At 44.4% G+C, this 24,094-nt stretch overlaps 1 protein-coding gene across 1 annotated transcript in view; it reads right to left on the bottom strand.

The window, feature by feature from the left end:
* Positions 1 to 4,119: 4,119 nt before the first annotated feature.
* LOC136587416 (zinc finger protein 585A-like) overlaps positions 4,120 to 24,094 on the bottom strand; it is a 47,728-nt gene continuing 27,753 nt past the window's right edge. The window contains exons 9-16 of the mRNA XM_066585984.1: positions 21,955 to 22,090; positions 18,574 to 18,762; positions 18,371 to 18,488; positions 16,989 to 17,086; positions 15,414 to 15,489; positions 13,930 to 14,021; positions 9,661 to 9,772; positions 4,120 to 7,260 (exon numbers count right to left, since the gene is read on the bottom strand). Coding sequence (XP_066442081.1) covers positions 5,933 to 7,260; positions 9,661 to 9,772; positions 13,930 to 14,021; positions 15,414 to 15,489; positions 16,989 to 17,086; positions 18,371 to 18,488; positions 18,574 to 18,762; positions 21,955 to 22,090 — 2,149 coding nt within the window. The 3' untranslated portion in view covers positions 4,120 to 5,932. The remainder of the gene's footprint in view (positions 7,261 to 9,660; positions 9,773 to 13,929; positions 14,022 to 15,413; positions 15,490 to 16,988; positions 17,087 to 18,370; positions 18,489 to 18,573; positions 18,763 to 21,954; positions 22,091 to 24,094) is intronic.

Here is a 24,094-nt window from a genome sequence, read left to right as displayed (position 1 = left end):
CAGAATGTCAACTTCTCACACGCTGCTTATTATACAGAGATCAGATTCCTCTCAGTGTATAGGCAGATAGAAGACAGATTTCACTCAGACTATATGAAAAAATGCCACTACACAGAATGTCAACCTCTCACACGCTGCTTATTATACACAGATCAGATTCCTCTCAGTGTATAGGCAGATAGGAGACAGATTTCCCTCAGACTGTATATAAAAATGCCCCTACATAGAATGTCAACCTCTCACACGCTGCCTATTATACTGTGATAGACATGATGATTATTTTGTATAAAATGTCTATCGATTTGTATAACGTAAATGTATTTTGCTATTGTAATGACTTTTAGCTCTGAGGAGTTTAAAGGACACACAATCTAATCATGGTATTTGCTAGACAATGGATGTGTGATGTAATGTTAGTTAAGTACATAGGAATTGCACAACCAGCCTCTAAGAGTTAAAGGTTATAGGATTATATGTATATACTTGTCCAACACTGAGTGTTTTCCTAGCCATATTACCCCCCACACAGAGACCTCTCAAAACAATGGGTTGCCACGCACACAGAAATGACTGGAGCTAGGACAGAGTCCATGCAACATCCTGGCTAGTAGAGGGTGGGCAGAGAGGTGGGGGATTCTATATGATCCGACAAATGAGAATCCTATATGTTACTGATGTAATCTGTTGCACGCCCATTAAAGGCGGTTATCATGTGTTATAATAAAAAGCCTGAGCCTCTACACATTGTAGAGACTCTCCCGGTTTTAGACCAGCATTTGTGTCTGATTCTGGTCGATGATGTGTGCACACGATACAATTCGGAAGCTACAAAATACCCCAAAACCTGCTGGAGAAAACTATAATCCAGAACAATACAGAGATCAGATTCCTCTCAGTGTATAGGCAAATAGGAGACAGATTTCCCTTAGACTGTATATAAAAATGCCCCTACACAGAATGTCAACCTCTCACACGCTGCTTATTATACAGAGATCAGATTCCTCTCAGTGTATAGGCAGATAGGAGACAGATTTCCCTCAGACTGTATATAAAAATGCCACTACACAGAATGTCAACCTCTCACAGGCTGCTTATTATACAGAGATCAGATTCCTCTCAGTGTATGGGCAGATAGGAGACAGATTTCCCTCAGACTATATGTAAAAATGCCGCTACACAGAATGTCCACCTCTCACACGCTGCTTATTATACACAAATCAGATTCCTCTCAGTGTATAGGCAGATAGGAGACAGATTTCCCTCAGACTATATGAAAAAATGCCACTACACAGAATGTCAACCTCTCACACGCTGCTTATTATTCAGAGATCAGATTCCTCTCAGTGTATAGGCAGATAGGAGACAGATTTCCCTCAGACTATATGAAAAAATGCCACTACACAGAATGTCAACCTCTCACACGCTGCCTACTATAGAGATCAGATTCCTCTCAGTGTATAGGCAGATAGGAGACAGATTTCCCTCAGAATGTATATAAAAATGCCCCTACACAGAATGTCAACCTCTCACACGCTGCCCATTATACAGAGATCGGATTCCTCTCAGTGTATAGGCAGATAGGAGACAGATTTCCCTCAGAATGTATATAAAAATGCCCCTACACAGAATGTCAACCTCTCACACGCTGCCCATTATACAGAGATCGGATTCCTCTCAGTGTATAGGCAGATAGAAGACAGATTTCCCTCAGACTATATGTAAAAATGCCCCTACACAGAATGTCAACCTCTCACACGCTGCTTATTATACACAGATCAGATTCCTCTCAGTGTATAGGCAGATAGGAGACAGATTTCCCTCAGACTGTATATAAAAATGCCACTACATAGAATGTCAACCTCTCACACGCTGCGTATTATACACAGATCAGATAGATTCCTCTCAGTGTATAGGCAGATAGGAGACAGATTTCCCTCAGACTATATGTAAAAATGCCCCTACACAGAGTGTCAACCTCTCACAGGCTGCTTATTATACACAGATCAGATTCCTCTCAGTGTATAGGCAGATAGGAGACAGATTTCCCTCAGACTGTATATAAAAATGCCACTACATAGAATGTCAACCTCTCACACGCTGCTTATTATACACAGATCAGATTCCTCTCAGTGTATAGGCAGATAGGAGACAGATTTCCCTGAGACTATATGTGAGAATGCCACTACACAGAATGTCACCCCACAGAATGTGGCACCTCACACTCTGCTCGTTTTTACCCTGAAAGGTAACGCCCGTTTTTATTCAAATGTCCTACCCAGACTGAAGGTTGCAGCCCCTTTTTATACTTAAAGGCATACTCCATCCCAGCAGTCCATGTCCACTTCCTTTTGTACTTTAGAGCCTTTCAATACATACAACAGTCAGTTTTATTTCTGTCAGTATATACTCATATTTCTAAATGCGTTTTGTTTTGCTGAGAAAATAACTGTCTCATATATTACAGGGTACAGATATGTTATTAGTTACATAACATAGGAATGGTCAAGCCAAATTTCAAGTTTGTGCAGTACAGATGTGTGTTATTAGTTACATTACATAGGGGGGGTCACTTACTTTTATGCATAGGATTAAATAATCAAGTTGCAACCCTTTAAATTTCCAATATTTAGTATGCAAAGAATGGTCATGGCAAATTTCACATTTGTGCGGTAAACATTTCTGTAATTATTTGTTGCATCGTGAAGTGAGAGAATTAGATTCCGTACATAAAATTTGGACGCTAATTCTTTTGCACTTAGAATTGAATAATCAAGTTGGGACCCATTAGCTTTTTCTATTTATGACATAATCAATGCTTGTGCCAAATTTCAAGTGAGAAAATTACATTCCGTACATAAAATTTTGGCGCTAATTCTTTTGCGCATAGAATTGAATAATGGAGTTGGGACCCATTAGCTTTTTGTATTTATGACATAATCAATGCTCGTGCCAAATTTCACGTTTCTATGACACCGGAAAGTGAGAAAATTACATTCCGTACGTAAAATTTGGACGCTAATTCTTTTGCGCACAGAATTGAATAATGGAGTTGGGACCCATTAGCTTTTCCTATTTATGACATAATCAATGCGCGTGTCAAATTTCACGTTTCTATGACACCGGAAAGTGAAAGAATTAGATTCCGTACGTAAAATTTGGACGCTAATTCTTTTGCGCATAGAATTGAATAATCGAGTTGGGACCCTTTAGCTTTTCCTATTCATGACATATTCAATGCCCGTGCCAAATTTTAAGTTTCTATGACATTGGGAAGCGAGAGATTTAGATTATGCACGTAAAATTTCGACGCCAATTCTTTTGCGCTAGAATTGAATAATCGAGTTGGGACCCAATTACTTTTCAATTTTTGGAGATAATCTATGCTCGTGCCAAATTTCATGTTTCTACGACATCGGGAAGTTGGAGAACTTTTGGCGAGTCAGTCAGTCAGTGAGTGAGTCAGTGAGGGCTTTCAGCTTTATATATATAGATAACCACTACTGTTTGTCTTGTATGTCTTGATGTTATGTAATCTAATCTTTGTTCTACGTCTTAGTCTCCTTACAGATGTAAGAAAGCTATACCCCACTGTGGGGGCTTTTAAGAATAGAAGGGTTAAAAATGCAGAGAATGTTGCGTTGTCAGAAGTTCCTGGCATATTTTCTTTTCTTTACGTGTTTAACTATTACCTGCAGTTACACTAAAACAACTTTGTTAAAGTCTGTATTTCATATTCTATTCCTATACCTCTTGTAATTACTAATAATTAATATTGTTTAAAGTTGTTTGGATATTTTGGCTGCTTTCTAATATCTTTCGATGTAGCAGTGCTGAGAGAGATAACAGTCAGTTATTTTGGAAGGTGGGGGCTGTCATTCTCGGACTTTACTGTTTGTGCAGAATCACAGACAGAGAAGGAGGGAGAGGAGGGGAGGAGGGGAGGGGGCTGAAACAGCACCAATACCCATGCATTTCAAAGACACCAGCGTTTAATATAGCATATAACAGCTTCAGTAAATAAGGAAGATGGAATAATATCTCTACAGTCACTCAGCAAACTTTTTCACACAATTTGCCAAAAGTGACACTCATTCACAATCTCATCTCAATAGAATCATGTACTTTATAACATTGTAGCACTCACCTCAATGCCTTTCAAACTGATGTCTATTTGTTTATCACAATCCCCTTTGTGTTGAATGTAAAGTGTGTGATGCAGATATTGACTAGGGATAAAAAGCTTTTCTGCCCCCCCCCCCCCCCTGCATAAGACTTTACTTGTTTGTGATGTAAATTTGAAGATTGCAAAGTCCAAATGAAAGCATAAAGAAATTTCATTTAGCTGAACAGCAGGCTTCAGAGTGATTCTTCCGTGGATGCACAGGCTGCAGGCCTTACACCTTTTAATCAGGAAGGGTGCAAACATTCCTATTGATTACGCCGTGGACCCAAAATAATCCACGACAATTTGACAGACCTCCGAAGGATGGAAGGCTGAGTCACCCTTGAGCCGGCTACCTGAACCACGCGAGGATTGAACCCACAAGGCCCCTTAAGAATTGGACTTTATTACCAATAGGCGAGTTTCCATTCTCTTGACTCAGGAGGTTATTATACAAGAACTAGCAGCAGCAGCCGCCAATGTGCAAGCACATCTGCAGCCTAGCAATTACCACTATTACACGAGTGTCAGAAAACAGGCGAGCACTAGCACTTACTTGTGTAATAGCACCCTCAGGGCTCTTTCACACGGGTGCTGTGATTTTCAGCCGGCCGTGTCACGGCCACAGTGCACTGTAAACAGCATGAATAAGAGGCAGCCATGACCAAGTCATGGCTGCATCACCCGTTTTATGCGCCCGTTCAGATGGCCTTGGTCCGGCGAGTATAAACCAAGCCTGGGATACCATCAGGGGTGAGGGGGGAGTTTAGCTCTACTGAACTCCCTCTCCACCCCTTGCCAGCTGTCTGCAGTGGGAAGAGGAGGGAGTTAGTGTGCTGATCTCCCACCCCTTCCCTTTGCTAACAGCTGCCAAAGGGCAGAGAGGGGGAGGGAGTTAAGCAGAGACGCTGCTAAACTCCCTCCCACCTCTCTTTTTCGGCAGCTTCCATAGGAGTCTATGGGACTGGCCGCCATATTCCAGCCGGAAGATAGTTCCAGAACTATCTTTTCCGGCCAGCGTAAAAAGTGTTGGCTGTAATGCGCACCATATGCGCCATTTTTGCTGGCCGTTTTTATGCAATGCAAAAATGGCCATCTGACCTGAGGCATTGGAAACCAATGCCTCAGATGGTTAGCGTATATCGGACAGTCGTGAAAACGGGACCAATATACGCTCATGTAAATGAAGCTTCCCTTCTAAGATGCAATCAAAAAAAAAAAACACACTCAACAAAACCCTAGCCAGTCTAGTTATTTAATGTGTTATCAGAAGCACACCTGCTGCAACTAATGAAGCCCTCGATTAGTTACATCAGATATGCTTGAGACAACACCTGATTTGCAAATATGTACTCTTATGAGCATTAGTCATTAAAAGTGGCATTTTATATTAAAGTAAGCTGCTCTTACACAAGTACTAGTGGCAGCTTCTAGCGCTCACATTCCCATGATAATAGCTGGTCTGCACCAGCAGGTGCAGCCTGGCAATTAGTGCTATGACACGAGCATTAACAGCATGCTATAGCACCAATTGCTTCACTTCAATGAGACAGAGCTGCATACAGATCCATGTACATGTGGCCAATATACATGACAGTCCTGGGAAGTGGCCATAATGTTCACCTGAGCTCCGTGGCCTCTTCAGCTGATCAGTTAGGATCCCAAACAGTGGACACCGCTGACCATCTACTGATCTAAAGTCCTGATTGGTTACAAAAGCATCTCTGACAATCTGAACATGAAAACAACCATTTCCTATTGTAAATTATTTTATTTCTGGGCAAAAGGCTTCTTCCCTGAGTGAATTTTCTGATGGTTAATGAGATTTGTTTTCTGAGTAAAACATTTCCCACATTCTGAACATGAAAACGGCTTCTCCCCTGTGTGAATTTTCTGATGGTTAATGAGATTTGATTTTTGAGTAAAACATTTCCCACACTCTGAACATGAAAATGGCTTCTCCCCTGTGTGAATTTTTTGATGCTTAACTAGATCTGATTTCTGTGTGAAAAATCTTGCACATTCCAAACATGAAAACGGTCTCTCCCCAGAGTGAAATCTATGATGATAAAGAAGTCTAGATTTCTTGATAAAACATTTCCCACATTCTGAACATGAATATGGCTTGTTCTCAGAGTGAATTCTTTGATGGCTAACAAGATATGATTTCTGGATAAAACATTTTCCACATTCAGAGCATGAATACGGTTTCTCCCCTGTGTGACTTCTCTGATGATCCCTAAGTTTGGCTTTAGTCATAAAACATGTGCCACATTCTGAACATGAATATGGTTTTTCCCCTGTGTGAATCCTTTGATGTTCCACAAGAGAAGATTTTTGAGCAAAACATTTACGACATTCTGAACACGCAAATGGCTTCTCTCCTGTGTGAGTTCTCTGATGATCCTTGAGCTTGGCTTTACTAGTAAAACATTTTCTACACTCGGAACAAAAAAATGGTTTCTCCCCTGAGTGAATTATTTGATGCTCCTTGAGTTTGGCTTTAGTAGTAAAACACTTTTCACATTCAGAACAAGAAAATGGTCTCTCTCCTGTGTGAGTTCTTTGATGTTGAACCAGATGAGCCTTCTGGGTAAAATGTTTCCCACATTCAGAACATGCAAACGGCTTCTCTCCTGTGTGAATTATCTTGTGTTTAAAAAGAAAGGATTTCTGCTTAAAAGATTTCCCACATTCTGAACATGTAAACGGCTTCTGGCCTGTGTGAATTATTTTATGTTGATTGAGACCTGATTTACGTGCAAAACACTTTCCACATTCTGGACAGGAGTATGGCTTCTCCCCTGTGTGAATTCTCCTGTGTGTAAATAGATTAGCGTTTTTTGTAAACCGTTTTCCACATTCTCCACACTGATAAATTTTACCACCTCTCTCATCAGCTCTTGCAGTAACAATCTGTGATTTACCAGGGCAGAGTTCCTCATGATTAGATGACAGCTCAGTATTGTGAAGTCCTGGATGTACATTACAGGTAATAAGGTTTTCTACTGAAGAATGTTGCAAGATATCTTTAGCTTCCACTTTATTATTTGGAGATACGAGCCAGTCTCCCTCATCGCTCTGACTAGATTTATCTGCTGGATGAAAAAAAGAGATTTCTTTTCAATTTTTGCAAATCACAAAATAGACATATTTCATAAAACTATATTATAAAGCTTGTCATAAGATTTTGAAATGTGTTGATGACAAAGACATGGACCTTGGACTATACACAGCAGCCACTTTATTACACATATCAGCAAAAAATGAGTATGTCTGATTACTATCCATATAGCTCTCATCAACACACTAAGGCTATGTTGGGATGAAACTGAAAGGAGGAGACACAGATTAGATATTAGAAAAAAACTTTCTGACGGTTAGGGTGATCAATGAGTGGAACAGGTTACCACGAGAGGTGGTGAGTTCTCCTTCAATGGAAGTGTTCAAAAAAGGCTGGACAAGTCTGTCTTTGATGATTTAGTGAATCCTGCACTGAGCAGGGGGTTGGATGTCCCTTGCAACTCTACCATTCTACGATTCTATGTTCACATCTGTGTTAGGATCCTCCATTTGGAGGTTCCGTCGTAGATCTGGAACAAGATGCTAGAAGAAAAATTCCTTCAGGAAGGACTTTTTCCATCGGTATAATGACGGACAGTTGAACGGAGACCATAAGGACACTATTAAAGTCAATGAAGTCTGTTTGGAGCTGTTCGGGTTCCATCATAAGATGGATCCGTTTGGCCAAGGAGTTCCCACTTCCTGCTCCCACAATGGAGCAGGAAAACGGACCAATGCAGATGTGAACGTAGCCTTAGTCTGTCAATACCAACTGAGTATCAAGTAAGTGCAACAAACTACTTGAATATTTTTATGACAATGTCGGTGCACTCCACTGGCCTATGCAATCACAAGAGTTCAATCTTATAGAGCATAGTTAGGATGTGGTAGATCAGGAGATGTGTGGCTGGAAGATAAGCAGCAAAGCAGTGGTGTTAAAGGGGTCGCCTCATAAAAAGACTATGCCCTACTGCTCCATTTATTTCAGCGGGACTACTGAAGATAGCTGAGCACATCGGCCATCTTTAGTAGTACCACAGAAATGGAGTGGTAGTCTGCACATTCGTGTCCCAGCAGTCAGACCCCCACTGATAAGATATTTATCCACTCCTAGTTGTGATAAAAACATCAATAACTGCATCCAACTGCAAGGTGTGTAGTCTATGGACAGTTCACAATGCTTTGTTGAATCAATACTGACTACACAAGATTACATAAGATGGGGTAGAATGCCAGGAAGCCCGTAAAGTACATCCCGTTAGCAGCTGCCCAAAAAGAGCCCGTGTAGCGTGTACAGAGCTTCATATTTGGGGACAGGAACAGTAGAACCCTGTACCATTTACAGACAAATCCAGGTTGGTTTAAGAGCCTTGTGCGGCACAGAAATGCAGTCCTAAGTTCTCACTCACGACCTGAAGGTTGCGGGTTCAATCCCCTCTGGGTCAGGTAGTTGGCTCAAGGTTGACTCATCTTTCCATCCTACTTAAAATAAGTACCCAGCTTGCTGGTGGGTAAAAGATGACTGGGGAAGGCAATGGCAAACCACCCTGCAAAAACAGTCTGCCAAGAAAACGTCACAATATGACGTCACCCTAAAAGTCGGTCATGACTTGGTGCTTGCACCAGGGGACTTTACCTACCAGGTTGGTTTGGAGAGCAGTTCTTTAACAGGACCATTACGGAGGTAGGAGTGCCACAGTATATCATATTGAGATTGAATATACTGATCCAACTGTTCAAGTGTGGATCTCGAATAGCCCAGGCATAAAGTGATGATTTCCTCTAACATCATGGCTGTTCAGGGGCTACAATAACTGGTTTATGAAAGCCCATTCCCTTGATTTGAACGCTAATGATCATGCATTGGATGCTCTTGGGAGACATCTTGAGGGTTGTCAGGCATGTCCTAGGACTCTTGAGGAACTCAGTAAAGGGGTATAACTTTATGATTGGTGGAGACTGACTGCTGGGACCCCCACCTATCCCGAGAATGGAGGCCTTGGCGTCCCTGCATGAATGGAAGTACACACATGCTTGCCGCTGCTGCTCCAATCAATTCAATGACAGCACTGGAAATTGCAAAATACGAGTGTTCAGTCGGACCCGATCCTGTGTCCATGGAATAACTTTAGATCTTGGTACAACCCTTTAACATTTTCTCCACCAACGCAAATGTTTGACAAGGCATACAGGGTTTCTGAGAGGCGTTTTCGATTATTCAGAGTCAAGAGCTGAAGCAGTTTTTACCATCAGAGTATGAAGTTCCTCATATTTAGTGTCAATTAGATGGAAGGGACTGGTGCAAATGACACTTTGTTTACTTCTTGAGCACCAGTATATAAGGCAATAGATGGAAATGTAGCTCCCTGTGGAATATTGAATATGGTTGACGTATCACTTTGAGAAAATACTTAAATCACACAGTTATTACTCACCTATGCCAACATCTACTGGCGTTTCCTCCTCCTTACACTGCTGATCTCCATTCACAAACATCTCTTCATATTCTGATTTAATCTTCACTTTAATATTAGTCAAATCTTCACCCTGTTTTGACACAGGTACAGACATTTCTAGAAGACTAACATATCAACAAATCCACCAGAAGTCTATAATCACAGCTATTCATATGCGATTTTGTCTGTACATGTACCCACTGATTTGTAGAGTGATGCAGAATGCAGATGTGTCTTCCTTTAACCCCTTCAGTGGCACACCTGGAAATTTTCCAGGAGGAGCTCCACTGCCCATAGTGATATAGCCCGGAAGATTTCCGGGCTATTTATCACTATGGGACCTGCAGAGCACAATGCCATAAGCTGTGGCAGTGTGCTCTACCTGCATAGACTCGCACAGACTCACACAGAACAGAGCAGGACTTTAAAAAAAGAAGCAGGATCTAACCGATCTGCCGGAAGCTTCTTTTTTTGAACTCCTGCACTGTTTTGTTTAAAGGTTGCCACGGAGACTATCAGCTTGTCAGAAGCCAGCCAATGGTCTCTGTGGCAGGGAGAGATGGTGATTGGCTGTCAGGATAGGCAGGCACCAGCTCTTACACAGCAGAGAATGGAGAAAACCTCCGATCTCTGCTGTGTTAACCCTTTACATGCTGCGGTCTTTGCGACCGCAGCATGTAAAAGGCTGACACCATCGCACCGGAGCATGTAAAGGGCTGACAGAGGGAGGGGGCTTCCTCTGTTAGAGGATAGCCGGGCACCAGCTCTTACACAACAAAGAATGGAGAAAACCTTAGATCTCTGCTGTTTAACCCTTTACATTCCACGGTCTTTGCGACCGCAGCATGTGAAAGGCTGACACCATCGAACCCCCGTAATTTGATCAAGGGGTCCTGATAGGTCTCTGTGGAAGTCCCCTAATGGGCTAAAAATTTTAAAAAAGTTAACAAAAAAAAAATTTGTAAAAAAATAAAAACAGCTTTCTACCTTTACTTTGTAAAAAATTACACATGTGGTATCCCTGCGTCGTAATGACCCAGAGAAGGAAGTTAATACCTTTTTTTTCCCCCTTTTCGTTTTTTCCTCCCTCCTTTTAAAAATCAAAACTCCTTTATTTATTCATTGATGTCGCTGTATAAGGGACGAGTTGTATTTTTCAATGGTGCTATTTAAAATACCATAAAATGTACTGAAAAACTTTTAAAAATTCTAAGTGGAGTAAAATAAAAAAAAAAATAAAAAAAGACATTCTGCCAACTATATTCTATGGGTCAGTACGATTACTATGATACCAAACTTGTATAGTTTTTTTGCTGTAGTCCTTTTATTTTTTTTTCCAAAGACATTACATTTTTTAAAGTTATTTTCTGCGGTCATCTTCTGCGCACAATAACTGTTTTATTCTTCCGTCGACGTAGTTGAGCGAGGGCTCCTTTTTTGCGGGATGTCCTGTAGTTTCCATTAGTACAAATTCGGAATACATACGACTTTTTGATCGCTTTTTATTGCATTTTTTTCTGGTAGACGGGGTGACTGAAAAAGTGTATTTCTGGCGTTCTTTATTATTTTTTTTTCGGACTACATTCAGCGTGCGGGGTAAACAATGCACTACTTTGATAGATATAACTTTTATGGAGGCGTCAGTACCAAATATGTATTTTTTCTTTTATGATTTAGATTTTTTTTTTTTATTATAGATATGGCAAAAGGAGGGGGATTTAAACTTTCATTACTTTTTTTTGTTTATACAATAAATAAAACTTTATTGATCTTATTTTTACTTTTTTTTAAGCTTCCCCTGGGGGACCACAACTAGTGATGCTTTGATCGCTCCTGCAGTATGACGTAATGCTGTACAATTGCAGTTATTGCCCCGCGATCTCTCTTCATACATACCCCGACGCTGCAGGACGTAAATGTACGTCCTGGAGTGGGAAGAGGTTCATCTGCAGGGTGCACAGCATGTAAAATAAAAAATTTCAAACGTGCCAAAAATAGCTAATTTAGCCTATATCACCATACAAAAAACGGAATAGAAAGTGATCAAAATTCTGCACAGATCAATAAATGGTACTAATGAAAAGTATAACTCATCCCGCAAAGTAAAAACACAGCTCTGTTGATAAAAAATTAAAATGCTGGGGGGGGGGGGGGGTCTTTGAATGCAGCAGTATAATATATATATATATATATATTTTTTTTTTAACTGTGAAAAAGTAGCAAAAAAGAAAAACCGCTATTACAATTTGGTGTTGGCATAATCATACCGGCCTGTAGAATTACTTTAATATATTATTTATACAGCTCAGAGAATACAGTGAAAAATAAAAATAAAAAAATATGCCAGAATTACAGATTTTGTTAATCTTGCCCCTAGAAAAAAATAGAATAAAAAGCGATCAAAATTTTGCAAGTTCTGAAAAATTAGATAAATGAAGACTAGAGTTCATCCCGCAAAAAACACGGCCTTCTAGAGCGCTGGCAATGGAAAAATAAAATGATACGGCTCTTGGAATGTGGCGACACAAAAGCGAACCTTTAGGAAAAAAAATGTTTTAAATGTACAAAAATAGCAAAACATAAAACTGTATAAACTTGGTATCGCCGGGATCGTGCTGACTCAGAGAATAATGTTATCACATTATTTATTCCGCACGCTGAACGCTGTAAAAATGAAATCCGAAAAACAAATGGCAGGATTTCTTTTTTCCCCCCATCTCCCTACAAATTGTTTTACAAAAGTCATGCAATACATTATATATACCCAAAAATGATGCCATCAAAAGGTACAACTTGTCCCACAAAAAACAAGCCCTCATATGGCCTGGTCAATGGAAGAATGAAAAAGTTATGGCTCTTGGAACGCAACTGCAAGATTAGTTGAAATTAATTCATTTGGCCATTTAAAAATCCTGCCCTGGTGGGTCTGACAGGGGGGTAAGAAACCAGCCACTGAAGGGGTTAAAGGGGTTTACCAAGATTATAAGTTATCCCCTATCCACAGGACAGGGAAGAATATGCTGATCGGTTAGGTCCAATATCCCTAAGCCCGTCACTGTGGGGCTCATTTCCCATCACTTCTGCCCCCCGTAGCGATGTCAGCACTACATTCATTTCAATGGGGCTAACGGAAATATCTGAGCACTTGTCACTCGGATATTGTTGTAGTCTCACTGAAAGTGAATGGCGCACTTCATTTAGACTCCTCCCCACTACGGGGAGTGCAGCAAGTCCGCAGTGAGGAGGGGGGACACGGAAACGCCATTCTCGAGATCAGTGGGAGTTTCAGCGGTGAGGCCCCTACCGTCCTGTGGATAGAGAATACCTTATAACCTTGGTACAACTCCTCTAACTTCACTCTAAACCCTACATATCCTGAGATGTATGGCTCTAAACAAAGTGTATATGTCCAACGGATGCCAGCCATCAGCCATCTGACACCCATAGGCTCCCATGTTAAAAATGTATACATTTAAAACAGAGGTTTCTTTTACTGGATGACTATGCAGAGTGCCTTTAAGAAATGCCATCCATCGCCCACAGACTGCCATCATAACAAAAATAAGTTGTTTTGGATGGTGTGAAATTGTAATTAAAAGGGTTTTTGCAGGCAGCGCCCATGGTTACAGCCGAGATACACCAAGTTCGAAGCGGTTGCAACTGCTTCGACCCCCATGTAGTGGCCAGCACTTATAATTGCAGATGCAGTTCTCATTAAGATCAATGGAACCGCAGCCTGTTTTCAATTAGGCTGCCTGTCCACGAGCGTTGCAGTATCCCGCGGCCCGGGAGCAGGAGCCGGCAGACGGATCCCCGCTGTCAGCCTTTATGACAGATAGGATGCTTCATGGTCAGCCTGTGAATTGCTGGCCGCGAGCAGAGAATCGCAATGATTCTTCACTCGTGGACAGGGGAGAGGCGCTTTCCATAGCAGCGCTATGGAAAGCGTGCATTGCGTTCCCCGTGGCTGGATTATCTCTGCTGGGAACGAAATTCAATAACGCCCATGGACAGGCAGCCTTAGAGCTGCCCTATAATTATGACCGCCGGCCACTACACAGCGGCTTCCACTCCAAACCCGGTATATCCCGGCACTGACAGCCAGCGCTGCCTGGAAAACCCCTTCAACTGGTTATTCCGAAATGTTGATGCTATACAAAGATTATTATTACTGTGAAAGACCAAGGGGTCACACAACTCTGAAAAAGATTCAATATCAGTTTCACATATGAATTCAGCCTTATCTACCTGATGATCCTGGGGAGAACTGCAATTTTCCTCTCGGTAGTCCTGATGGTGACTGGAACATCTCTCTGGTGGATCCCTCTTACTGGATCCATCTATAAGAAGTACATGACGTTTAAATACATAGTTTACATATAACGATGGCTATAATTTAGAGGACAGAACCACCAATGAAAGACACCCTCCCCCCTCCTTATACTGATGAAAGACGCCCTCCCCCCTCCTTACACTGATGAAAGACGCCCTCCCCCCTCCTTACACTGATGAAAGACGCCCTCCCCCCTCCTTACACTGATGAAAGACGCCCTCCCCCCTCCTTACACTGATGACAGACGCCCTCCCCCCTCCTTACACTGATGAAAGACGCCCTCCTTACACTGATGAAAGACGCCCTCCTTACACTGATGAAAGACGCCCTCCTTACACTGATGAAAGACGCCCTCCTTACACTGATGAAAGACGCCCTCCTTACACTGATGACAGACGCCCTCCCCCCTCCTTACACTGATGACAGACGCCCTCCCCCCTCCTTACACTGATGACAGACGCCCTCCCCCCTCCTTACACTGATGACAGACGCCCTCCCCCCTCCTTACGCTGATGACAGACGCCCTCCCCCCTCCTTACGCTGATGACAGACGCCCTCCCCCCTCCTTACGCTGATGACAGACGCCCTCCCCCCTCCTTACGCTGATGACAGACGCCCTCCCCCCTCCTTACGCTGATGACAGACGCCCTCCCCCCTCCTTACGCTGATGACAGACGCCCTCCCCCCTCCTTACGCTGATGACAGACGCCCTCCCCCCTCCTTACGCTGATGACAGACGCCCTCCTTACGCTGATGACAGACGCCCTCCCCCCTCCTTACGCTGATGACAGACGCCCTCCCCCCTCCTTACGCTGATGACAGACGCCCTCCCCCCTCCTTACGCTGATGACAGACGCCCTCCCCCCTCCTTACGCTGATGACAGACGCCCTCCCCCCTCCTTACGCTGATGACAGACGCCCTCCCCCCTCCTTACGCTGATGACAGACGCCCTCCCCCCTCCTTACGCTGATGACAGACGCCCTCCCCCCTCCTTACGCTGATGACAGACGCCCTCCCCCCTCCTTACGCTGATGACAGACGCCCTCCCCTCTCCTTACGCTGATGACAGACGCCCTCCCCTCTCCTTACGCTGATGACAGACGCCCTCCCCCCTCCTTACGCTGATGACAGACGCCCTCCCCTCTCCTTACACTGATGACAGACGCCCTCCCCTCTCCTTACACTGATGAAAGACGCCCTCCCCCCTCCTTACACTGATGACAGACGCCCTCCCCTCTCCTTACACTGATGACAGACGCCCTCCCCTCTCCTTACACTGATGAAAGACGCCCTCCCCCCTCCTTACACTGATGACAGACGCCCTCCCCCCTCCTTACACTGATGGAAGACGCCCTCCCCCCTCCTTACACTGATGACAGACACCCTCCCCCTTCTTACACTGCTGATCAGTTTTCATATACATGTCCTCTTCTTCATCTATAACTTCAACTTTGACATGAAGCAGATGCTCAGTCTAAACAGAAAAGAAGAAAATATATTGAAAAACAAACAAACAAAAAGAAAAAAAACCCTGGTCTCCTGACTTCATGTTAAAGTATTATTTCCAACTCATTACTTCCTGGCCAAGATGAGAAACTCGCAGCTGATTTCCCAACCACCTCGCCAGGGGTTACAGAAAAAGCCAAGGTGGCACCCTTACGTCATTTCTGTAACTCCCATCATAGTCAATGGATATTATGGAAACAGCCTGGCGCAGTGCGCTACCCCGTTCCTGTAACAGAGGAGATATGCGCTGTACTACCCCGTTCCTGTAACACAGGAGATATGCGCTGTACTACCCCGTTCCTGTAACACAGGAGATATGCGCTGTACTACCCCGTTCCTGTAACACAGGAGATATGCGTTGTACTACCCCGTTTCTGTAACACAGGAGATATGCGTTGTACTACCCCGTTTCTGTAACACAGGAGATATGCGTTGTACTACCCCGTTTCTGTAACACAGGAGATATGCGTTGTACTACCCCGTTTCTGTAACATAGGAGATATGCGTTGTACTACCCCGTTTCTGTAACACAGGAGATATGCGTTGTACTACCCCGTTTCTGTAACACAGGAGATACGCGTTGTACTACCCCGTTTCTGTAACACAGGAGATATGCGCTGTACTACCCCGTTCCTGCAACTCAGGAGATATGCGCTGTACTACCCCGTTTCTGTAACACAGGAGATATGCGCTGTACTACCCCGTTCCTGTAACACAGGAGATATGCGCTGTACTACCCCGTTCCTGTAACACAGGAGATATGCACTGTACTACCCCGTTCCTGTAACACAGGAGATATGCGCTGTACTACCCCGTTCCTGTAACACAGGAGATATGCGCTGTACTACCCCGTTTCTGTAACACAGGAGATATGCGTTGTACTACCCCGTTTCTGTAACACAGGAGATATGCGTTGTACTACCCCGTTTCTGTAACACAGGAGATATGCGCTGTACTACCCCGTTCCTGTAATACAGGAGATATGCGTTGTACTACCCCGTTTCTGTAACACAGGAGATATGCGTTGTACTACCCTGTTTCTGTAACACAGAAGATATGCGCTGTACTACCCCGTTCCTGTAACACAGGAGATATGCGCTGTACTACCCCGTTTCTGTAACACAGAAGATATGCGCTGTACTACCCCGTTCCTGCAACTCAGGAGATATGCGCTGTACTACCCCGTTTCTGTAACACAGAAGATATGCGCTGTACTACCCTGTTTCTGTAACACAGGAGATATGCGCTGTACTACCCCGTTTCTGTAACACAGGAGATATGCGCTGTACTATCCTGTTTCCATAACACTCATTCACTTCAACAGAGTTAGGAAATGCTCCCGCCTTCACTGATTTCGTAAGCCCTGGTGAGGAGGTTGGAAACCCAGCACGGATTTCTCAGCCAGGAAGTACTAAGATGGGAATACCCCTTTATGATAATATTTGCTGAAACCTGGCTGCTACCTACCAGATCATCCTGGAGGCCCTCATGCTTATTCTCTGGATAATCGTGGGAACACAGAGGACGGGGATGTCTTTTCCGTACATTTCTCTTACCGGATCCATCTGTAGGAGAAACAAATGATTATAGAATCATGAATAGACCTAAGTCAGTAATGAGGCGAGTATCCGAGAAGTGATAACTTTTAAAAGGATAGGTCATCGATAGCAGATCGGTGGGGATCCGCTGTTCAGGATCTCTGCCAATCAGCTGTCAGTATGGAGCTGTCTTTGTTGCCGAAAGCAGACATCTCTGTACAGTGCTCATTGGAGTAAATCGGACTCCGCATGTAATACCAATACTGATTACTCAACCATATGGATCATCAGAAAAAGTAGAAGGCAGCTTCCAAAGTGATGTGTCAAAGGAAAATGTGTCTACTACAGAGATGTGGTACCAGAACTAAGCTTACTGCATAGATACAGTAACACGCTTACTACATAGATACAACTACAACACTGATCTGACCACATTTTATATATATACACACACATACAGAGATAGATGTGCAGTATATGAATATGTCCCTGGTGGAACAACAAAGCTTTGTCTGAACTCCAATGGGACCCGCTAGTGGTGCCAGAGCCTGGAGGGGTGACAGACTCAATGTTATTGCACACATGTGCATACCATACACATGGGGTGTGACTGTCCTAACATAGCCTCAGTATGCACACACTTAGGTTAGCTTCACACAAGCGTTTTATCATGGTGCCTTTGCCGTGATAAAACGCCGTCCGAAAATTGCGACCATCTGAAGCTTTGGATTCCAATGCATTAGTTCAGATGGGCTATCTTCCGGTGCGCAAAACTGGCAGTCCGGAAAAGATAGTGCATATGGTGCACATTCCCGCTGGCCACTTTTATGCCGGCCGGAAAAGATAGGTCTTGTCTTATCTTTTGCTGGAATACGTTGGCCGTTCTAATAGACTCCTATGGAAGCCTATGAGAGCTGTCAGGAAAAAGAAGGGGAAGGGACTTAAGCAGCGGCTCACGTTGTTAAAGTCCCTTCCCCTTTCCCAGCAGCTCCTTTTGGCTGGGGAGGGAGTTTAGCACAACTAGCTAAGCTAAGCTCCTGCCTCTTCTCCTTGCGGCAGCTGACAAGGAGAGGAGAGGCAGAGGGAAGTGGGAGGCAGTTTAGCAGAGCTGAACACTCTCCACCCGTCCGACAGTATTCCGGGCTGCTGCATGTATACGCCACACCCGGCCGTCTGAATGGGCGAGGAAACGGGAGATTCAGCCACAACTTGGCCGAAAATCACAGGGCCTTGTGAAAGAGCCCTTACAGTGGCTGGCTTGTAGATTGGCTTAGTTTGTTCTGAGTAGGTCACAAAAAAGCCTTCCCTTACCCAGTGATGTGAAAAGCTGGTCAATCATTGCATGCTTGTACAGATCCTTATGTCCTTCCAAATACTCCCACTCCTCCATGGAGAAATGGACCGTGACGTCCTGACACCTTATAGGAACCTGACAACACAATATACAGTCATCACCCAGACACATCATCCCTTGTGTTACTCTATAATGTCCCAGCATTCCCAGCAGCGCTCACCTCTCCGGTCAGCAGCTCAATGATCTTGTTGGTGAGTTCTAGGATCTTCTGCTCATTGCTTATCTCAGGTATGATGGAGTCCGGTGGAGGCTCCATGATGGGGTCCTGGATCCTGCTCCAACTTTCTGACACATAGGGCCAACTGCTGGAGGTCACACACTTATCAGATGTCTTTAGTACTGTGTAACGCTGCATGTGGAGGTAGACCTTGATCAATATCACTAGATACATTCCCAGAATCCCCCACATCTCCAGTTATGTTTTAGTGATCAAGATAATCGCCATGTCACATAAAATTAATTAACAAACTTTTGGAGAAAATGTTAAACTTCCAGGGTGAACATAGCCAAGTTCTCCGAGGTCACACGGATCAAGCTTCTGACAATAGATGGAATTTCCTATCAAAATAATGATATATGCGAGCCCAGAGGCCTATAGGAGACCTCTCACACGGGACGGAATATTCCGCAGCAGTGTTGTGAAATATGCCGCCTTTGAATTCCCCACCAAAATCCACAGGCTGTCGGCATTCTGCACCAAAATCCACACATTAGCAGTCTGGATTTTGGGGCTGAATATTCCGCAAAAGGGCACATTACACAATACTGTTGCAGAATATCCTGCCCTGTGTAAAAGGTCCTTAGGTCATTCTGTAAATTCTGACATTATACCGACTTTGCCCCTATGGCAGAACCCAACCTTACCTTCAATACCGGATCCCCATTTTGGATCTGCCCTAAACACAGTTAAGGTGGGAGATGTGCACCGGGATGGAGTAGTCCTCTCCTTTACTCGACTCTGATACCTTTCAAGAACCTGGCATCCAACTGTATAGAGGTTTCCAACTTCGACACGCGCTTCCAGGGCCCTAAAGGTCCCATCTCGGCATTATATACTCACCTTCTATCAGTGAAAGTCCCTTCTCCTTCTCTTCCAACTCAAGAAAAGTGTCTGTCTTCTATCCCTACACTTCCCCCCAATGACTGGCGATGTGCTGGCTTCCCACTTGACAGTTATCCCGGCTATTAAGGCTAAGTGGATACAATTACACACCATACATCAGGTCTATTTAACGTCACTACGATTGTTTAAAATGGGCAAAATCCCCACGTTGGCTTACCATCGCTGTCATAGACTAGAAGCTGATGTTTGGCACCGGGTGCGGGAATGCCCATATGTGGCAACATTCGGGACTGATGTTTTTAATTTCTATCCTCTATGCTATTAACCCAATTAGGACCAACCACTGTAAATCTACGGCGCTTGGTCCTTGACTCTAAAACAGGCCGATTGTAAAAATATGGCGGGGGTTTAAAGCCCCTGCTTCTGCAATCAATCAGCATGTTGGGTTGTCAGTTGTTAGTAACAGCTGATAACCTGGAGGAGAAGGCTGGAGGGGTTTTTAATCCTTTCTGCCTTCTCCTTTCCCTGATACATAGTGCTCAATGAGCGCTATGTCCTAAAAAGTGGAAGTGGAAGTGTTTCTTCCACATCGGGAGCCTGGGGGTCACCTGACTGCCAGGATTGCCTGCTACAGCAGAGCTACAGGGTCGTGGCAGACCCTGATCAGCTCTGCCAGTGACTAATGTCACTACAGGGGGTTGTTTTCCTTGTAACTGGGGCTCCTATAGACATGTGAATGTCCCCCAGAGGTCTTACATGACATCATGGTCGGACATAGATAGTAAAAACATAATTACATACATCAATAAAACAAAATTACAGAATAAAATAAAAATATATAAATAAGAAAGGAAAAAACCTGAAGCCGACGCCAACCAAAACCGTCGCTATATGCGCCCTGTAATCCAAAACCATACATACTATCTATTAAAACATACGAAATAAATAGAGGAACCCGTGCCCATACCTTATTTTAGTGTACATATACTAAAATTAAGAAGAATAACTGTAAATGTTAAAAAAATCATTTTTAAGCTTTTTACGCCCAATAAAACTAAAAAATGGGGGGGAAAAGTTAGTGAAAAAGATATTTAAAAAAAATAGCCCTATATGTCTCAGGAAAAAAAAAGGCAGAAAAAATAATTTTCGCAGCTGAAGTAAAAAATAAATAAAAAATAGGGCAGTAAAACTACCCCATGGCTAAAATCCCTAAAAAGTGTCTGGTCCTTAAAGGGGTTGTCCCGCGCCGAAACGTTTTTTTTTTTTTTTCAACAGCCCCCCCATTCGGCGCGAGACAAACCCGATTCAGGGGTTAAAAAAGAACACCGGACAGTGCTTACCTGAGTCCCCGCGCTCCGGTGACTTCTTACTTACCTGGTGAAGATGGCCGCCGGGATCTTCTCCCTCGGTGGACCGCAGGGCTTCTGTGCGGTCCATTGCCGATTCCAGCCTCCTGATTGGCTGGAATCGGCACGTGATGGGGCAGAGCTACCAGGAGCCGCTCTCCGGCACGAGCGGCCCCATTCAGAAAAGAAGAAGACCGGACTGCGCAAGCGCGTCTAATCCGGCGATTAGACACTGAAAATTAGACGGCACCATGGAAACGAGGACGCTAGCAACGGAACAGGTAAGTGAATAACTTCTGTATGGCTCATAATTAATGCACAATGTACATTACAAAGTGCATTAATATGGCCATACAGAAGTGTATAACCCCACTTGCTTTCGCGGGACAACCCCTTTAAGGTACAAAACAGCCTGGTCCTTAAGGGTTAACCCCCTTACCCAAGGCCCTAAAAATTGCACTTTTTGGCATTTTAGATGAAGAACATTGGACACATGACACCCATATTGTTTTATTTTTGGCTGGTAAAACCCTTGTGGTGGCCGGATGCATCCTCCTTACCCGCCTGATCTGGCGCCATTGACCTATCATCTGTTTTCTAACTTGAAGAAACACCTAAAGGGAACCAAATTTGCCATAATTTCTGACACAATTGCAGTATCTGATGCCAGGCTTGAATCAAAGGAATTCTTTCTGGATGGGTTGAAGAAATTACAACACCGCAGTCAGAAGTGCATCGATGGGGTCTGGCATGAGGCATTTCTGTCAAAGTGTTGAGTCGGGGTCAGCAGTCGTAAGGCGGCGCAGCATATAGTCACTTGTGAAAACAATGCATTCTTATCTGCGCCTCCCCAACAACTGTACATGACAGTCTGAGAAGGACAGATGTATCCACCAGTGGGATTCCCTCTCCCCTCACCCAACCGCACTTCCTTTTCTTCACCATCCAGTTAGAATGCATCCAACAATTCTCCTCCTGGTGCAGCGATATACCTGTCCTGCCGTACAGCTCGTACCTCCATGCCCGGAGCGCCACCACATCACACACTGCCCTTGTCCTGCCCGCCGTTTGAACGGACAGAAAATTCTGTAAACATTAGAGAGAAGAGAAATGATATTTGCAGAGCCCTCACCTCTCCGGTCAGCAGGTACATTATCTCCAGGGTGACCTCTAGTATTCTGGTGGAGATCACATTCTTATCCTTCTCTATCCTCCGCGGCTCAGTCAGGAAAAGGACCATCTTAGGTGAGGGTATAAGACGACTGGATCAGCTGGAGGGTTCCTGCACCGCGGGGGTCTACAAGAAAACACAATCATACAGGGGGCTTCAGGCTAGCTTGCTGATTGGTGAAGATGTAACCGTTGAGACCCCCACCAATCCGGAGAAATCACCCCGTAACACTCGGCACAGGTCCCAGGGGTCCAATCCCCACCGATCAGCAAGTTATCTTCTATCCGGTTATCCCCTGTGGATAGGGGACAACTTGTCGAGATGGGAATACCCCTTTACTACATCTTTAATGCAGTAAAAGCTCCATTTTTTTTCACACCCAAAGCCCCAAATTCTCAGTAAACACAAACAAAACAAGCAGCCGAACTCCAACAATGTCGATCAGATGTCCAAGGTTTGTTCAGGATCTGAAATGTAAAGCCCTGGGGGAACAAACCCTGCACCTCTAACATTAGTTGGTCTCCACTGTGGACTCGGAGTCTGGTCCTTGGCAGCTCTGACCCCCTGATATCTAACTTTCATTGTGGGGCTTCACTCGTTTAGAGATTCTCAGTATAGATCTAAATTTAAAGGGGGTCTTCAGCGGTTTTGCCGATGCAGCAAGTAGAAGGGGTGGAGAGGCTGTAATCATGCCTGTGACGTTGCAATCACCAGAGTGCTGCTGTCAGAAGGCCTTCTCTCACTCAATCAATAGAACTTCCAATCCTCTATCGTGCGTGAAACTCCATTCAAAGGAACGGGATTCATATTCCCACAAGCGTCTCAACACTCAAATATTGCGCAAGATTCTCGACTGTGTGAAACCGGCCTAAGGGTGGTTCTACACTTGTGGTGGGGATTTTGCTTTCCTGCTCTGTTTGGGGAGCAGGAAAGGGGAATCCCCGCCGCCAAATGGTTCAGTATCTGGACAGAACCGAACAGCGCCGGGTGGACCCCATTGGCTACCTAGAGAATATGTGGAGTGTAGGGACCCCTCTCTGTGTGGTGGGACGGGTGGTATAGGTTCAGGAATTGAAGAACCCTGCCAGTTAATGGACATCCATTGAGTTCAGAAAGATCTGTATAATGCCACTAACATGAGGGCGCCCCCCACAGAGCGCTGCGCCGATGACAACTACACAAATCGCTACATGTAGGGGCATCCTTAGGCTGGCAACACTGCGTATGGCACTAACCTGTATTGCAGTCATGCGCAGTACAGGGTGTCTTTTTTTGTTTCTATCTCCCATGCCGTCGCTTAGCGATGAAGCGGGTACCCGCAGCCCATACATGATGTGAGCTGCGGGTTGGACACCTCCATTGGCATCGATGAATGCCGTCCACGTGGATTCCGTGGCAGAATACAGCATGATGTGATTTTTCTTCCATTCGCAGGATATGCAATTCGTATCCGTGAGTGCGAGTTTCTCAGACCAATACCGCGATCGCCCGTATGAAAGCACCCTTAAAATGAGCGACACTGCTCACCTGATGATGTCACTCACATTCAGGAGAAGGGCGGGTCATGAGTTCATAGGTCACCAAGAGGAACAGGGTGACCCTGCTGGAAGGAGGAGCTCTTGCTGAAGGGTTTTTATCCCGTCTTTAGAAATGGATGGCCTGTCCTCAGGATAGGCCATCAGTATCTGATCAGCGAGGGTCTGCCGCTTAGGACCCCCACTGATCAGCTGATTGAAGGGATTTACATCTGAGTATGGCGTACTAAGAATGGCGTACTTTTTATAGTGGCCGTTTTGGGTACTGCAAGGTCATCGCATTCACTTTAACGGAACGACCCTGCAGTACTCCAAAGAGACGCAATAGATAATAGCGGGTGCCAGACCCCCACCCAATCAGATATGGATATCCTGAGGACAGGCCACCAGTGTCTGAAGGTAGGTAACCCCTTTAAGCATGTATATTAGATGTGTGCAGGGTCGGTATAGAGGGGGCTTCATAGCCGAGCCCACGCCATACACGGTGGGTGTTGGCCAGAGAGAACTCAGATCGCAGCTGTTAGGCCTCTTTCACACGGGCGACAGCGATATCGCAGCCGTGTTCT

The sequence above is a fragment of the Eleutherodactylus coqui genome, chromosome 13 (genome assembly GCF_035609145.1).
Source record: "Eleutherodactylus coqui strain aEleCoq1 chromosome 13, aEleCoq1.hap1, whole genome shotgun sequence".
NCBI classification, from domain to species: Eukaryota; Metazoa; Chordata; class Amphibia; order Anura; family Eleutherodactylidae; genus Eleutherodactylus; species Eleutherodactylus coqui.
The sequence above is the reverse complement of the archived record's forward strand: the minus strand, read 5'-3'. Positions and strand labels throughout refer to the sequence as shown.